The sequence below is a fragment of the Choristoneura fumiferana genome, chromosome 22 (assembly GCF_025370935.1).
Source record: "Choristoneura fumiferana chromosome 22, NRCan_CFum_1, whole genome shotgun sequence".
Taxonomy (NCBI): domain Eukaryota; kingdom Metazoa; phylum Arthropoda; class Insecta; order Lepidoptera; family Tortricidae; genus Choristoneura; species Choristoneura fumiferana.
This window is the reverse complement of record NC_133493.1, coordinates 12,642,904-12,646,259: the sequence shown is the minus strand read 5'-3', so window position 1 is coordinate 12,646,259 and position 3,356 is coordinate 12,642,904. Positions and strand designations below refer to the sequence as shown.

General features: G+C 41.7%; 1 protein-coding gene across 1 annotated transcript; it reads left to right on the top strand.

Moving 5' to 3' along the window:
- Positions 1 to 1,382: 1,382 nt before the first annotated feature.
- Positions 1,383 to 2,405, top strand: LOC141440225 (gastric triacylglycerol lipase-like). The gene has a single exon (XM_074104684.1). It carries the CDS (start codon positions 1,383 to 1,385, stop codon positions 2,403 to 2,405), a length of 1,023 nt encoding a protein of 340 aa, XP_073960785.1.
- The last annotated feature ends 951 nt before the right edge of the window (positions 2,406 to 3,356 follow it).

Sequence of the window (3,356 nt, the reverse complement as noted above, 5' to 3'; positions counted from 1 at the left end):
GGGCCCGCGTGGGAACTATAGCCCAAGCCCTCTTGTTCTGAGAGGAGGCCTGTGCCCAGCAGTGGGACGTATATAGGCTGGGATGAAGTAAGTAAGGTAGTTTCTATCATTGAACTGTCGAAGTTAACGAATATCAAGAAAAACACGATCTATACGTCGGCGGAAGATCGTAAAATCCGGCAGATCACGAAATTCCTAGGAATATCATGAAATGGCGCCATTTCATGAATTGGCTAAGGGACATCGGGCATATCGTTCAAAACTCACCGTTTAACGATTTGCCAAGTGACGTTTAGGCAGATCATGAAATTCCTAGGCATATCATGAAACGCCGCCATATCAGTTCTGTCTCTTCGCTGGCCACTGCCGCGGCACGCTCGCTTCGCTCACTCGGCTCGTGCGTTGTAGTCACGATTTATAGTAACCACTCCTCGCTTCGCTCGTCGTACCTAAATTTTTTGGCGGATTTTACGATCGGCCAGATCACGAAATCCCTAAGCACATCATGAATGGCGCCATTTCATGATATGCCTAAAAGTTGGCCAGGCATATCACGATGTGAAACAATACAGCAGATCGATTAGAGCAGCGAATTCGTCAATATTCCTAGCTTTATACCGGGCACATCGTGATATGCCGAAGAAAAATATAAATTTAGGTACGACGAGCGAAGCGAGGAGTGGTTAGTATGAATCGTGACTACAACGCACAAGCCGAGTGAGCATGGGGAGCGTGCCGTGGCAGCGGCCGGCGAAGTGCCAGAACCGATATGACGGTGTTTCATCATATGCCTAGGAATTTCATGATCTGCCTAAACTGGCCAAATCATGAACTGGCGGCGTTTCATGATATGCCTAGGAATTTCATGATCTGCCTAAACGTCATTAGGCAAATCGTAAACGGTGAGTTTTGAATGATATGTCGGATGTCCCTTAGCCAATTCATGGAATGGCGCCATTCACGATATGCCTAGGAACTTCGTGATCTGCCAAAAATTGAATAAGTATTTCATTGCATGTTTCAGGTAAATAAATACAGCTGTTAAAATATTTAGCGACGACGCAACATATACATATTTAGTGAGTAGTGAGCCACAATCTTGCTCCTTCGGTACTAAGATAAATACCTCTGCAAAGTAACGCCAGAATCAATCATAATACTAAAGTTTTGACATGTCGCACTCCTTGTTAATAGCGTTGTTCTTATTGTTTTTTCCAAAATGCTGGGCGAGTTTTAATACTTTGAACGTGCTTTCCGATATATCAACACGACCAATTGTGAATGATTTGGTCGAAGCTCCAAATTTTATTGCACTGGCTGCAGAAAATGGCTTCAGAGCAGAAAAGCATGACGTTGTAACTGAAGACGGGTATATATTGACCATGCACAGAATACTGCCCGGGGAGAACTGTGCTAGAAAAAAACCGGTGCTGCTAATGCATGGGTTACTTCAATCATCCGAGGACTTCATGTCCTCGGGACCGTTTGCTCCAGGGTTTGTTATAGCGGAGCAATGCTACGACGTCTGGTGTGGCAACGTACGGGGCAACAGCAACTCCCTAAGGCACACCAGTCTCAACCCCGACAAAGACTTGGAATTCTGGAAGTTTTCTTTCGACGACATGGGCTTGTATGACATTCCAGCCATGGTGGACTACGTTTTGGAACAAACTAGCGCGAAAAAGCTTATATACATAGGTTTCTCGCAAGGTGGTGGAACCTTTTTCATCATGAACTCTGAGAAACCCGAGTACGCAGAAAAAATTGGCCTTTTCATCGGACTGTCTCCGTCTACGAGAAATCTTTACTCAAAATCACTCGTGTTTAGGGGATTATCAGAAGGTGTTCAAACTTTCCGAGCTGAATTAGAAACGGTTGGTATATGGGAGATAGGACGTCGAGGGTCTCTTGCAACAGGAGCACTAAATGTTCTCTGTCAAAATAAACTGGTGGCAGCTATATTGTGCGAGGCTATTACAAGTGCGTTAGATGCTCCACATTTAGAATCTGTCACGCCAGAGATTGAACGGAGAATCTGGAAGTATTTTCCAGCAGGAACTTCAGTTACAAATTATGAAAAGTATGGACAAGCGTTGAAGAGTGAGAAGTTTCTGAAAATGGATCATGGTCCAGAGAAAAACCAAGAACTTTACGGAAGTACCAAACCACCGGAGTACAATTTTGAGGCAAGTACCGTCCCAACTGTAATATTTCATGGTTTATCAGACAACATAGTTGATACAAAAGATGTCGAATGGTTTCTACCAAAGTTGCCAAACGTGTTGGACTATATACAAGTAGAAGATCCATTATGGAATCATCTTGACATGACATACAGCCGTTTCTGGAATGAAACTATATTTAGTCCCATGAAGAAATATATGGCTCAATATGACTCTATATAAGAAAATGAACTATTTGCAATTTATTTCACATACCTATCTGCATCCGCAAGACAGCTAAGTCAGTGTGTCTCGTATGTGCGGATGATATTTAAGTCTCTGTTAGAGTGCTTATCCAAATAAATTGTATTAAAGGGCGATTATTCGAACGTTTCAACCGTCTCATTTTTCTGGACACTTCTGTACAAATGGCCGAATATTCTGATACAGTTTTTTAGTTATCTAGTAAGAACACAGGAACTCTGACGAATAATCGTAAAAACGACGTCAAAATCTATAGCCAATTCGTAAAAAATTAGACCAGATAAATGAGGCGGTTCGCTCGAAAAAGGCCCTAAAAATAAAGTTGCGTTAAACACTTGTGATGTGTAGATTTAATAATATTGTAACTTGATGGGTTCTACGTATGTACAAGGGCTTAAGTGTAAAATCATTACTTTACAGGACGGGCTTTCAAAGTCAAAAACTGTCGTAACTCAGAGACGTTGTATCCGAGACTTCTAATATTTGGCACACTAGCTAATAGTACCGTCTGTCCTTCAACCACAACGAATAAGTTTTAATTAAATATTTTTTCATTACAAGTTATTGTACGTAACGCCCATATACGTGTATTTCCGGGAAATAGACTTGTGTTCAAAAATACAGTATTAAGATCTATGTGGTACTTTGGCTCATATACGCGTTCAACTTTAAAATCTTTGGTACAGTCACCAGCACCAATATCTGACACAACAAGCGTGCGTAAATATCTGATACGACTCTATTTCTAGGGCCAAAAGGACATATATTTTTGCATACTCCGCTGTGGCAGATATTAATGCTGTACCCCTAGTGTAAGTTTTCGGTTACAAAATACATCTAGATCGCGTTCGCGTAAAAATCTCAATTTATATGGAAACACGAACAGCGCCTCCAGCGGAACGTTTGCGATGTTTGTGTTTCCATACAAAT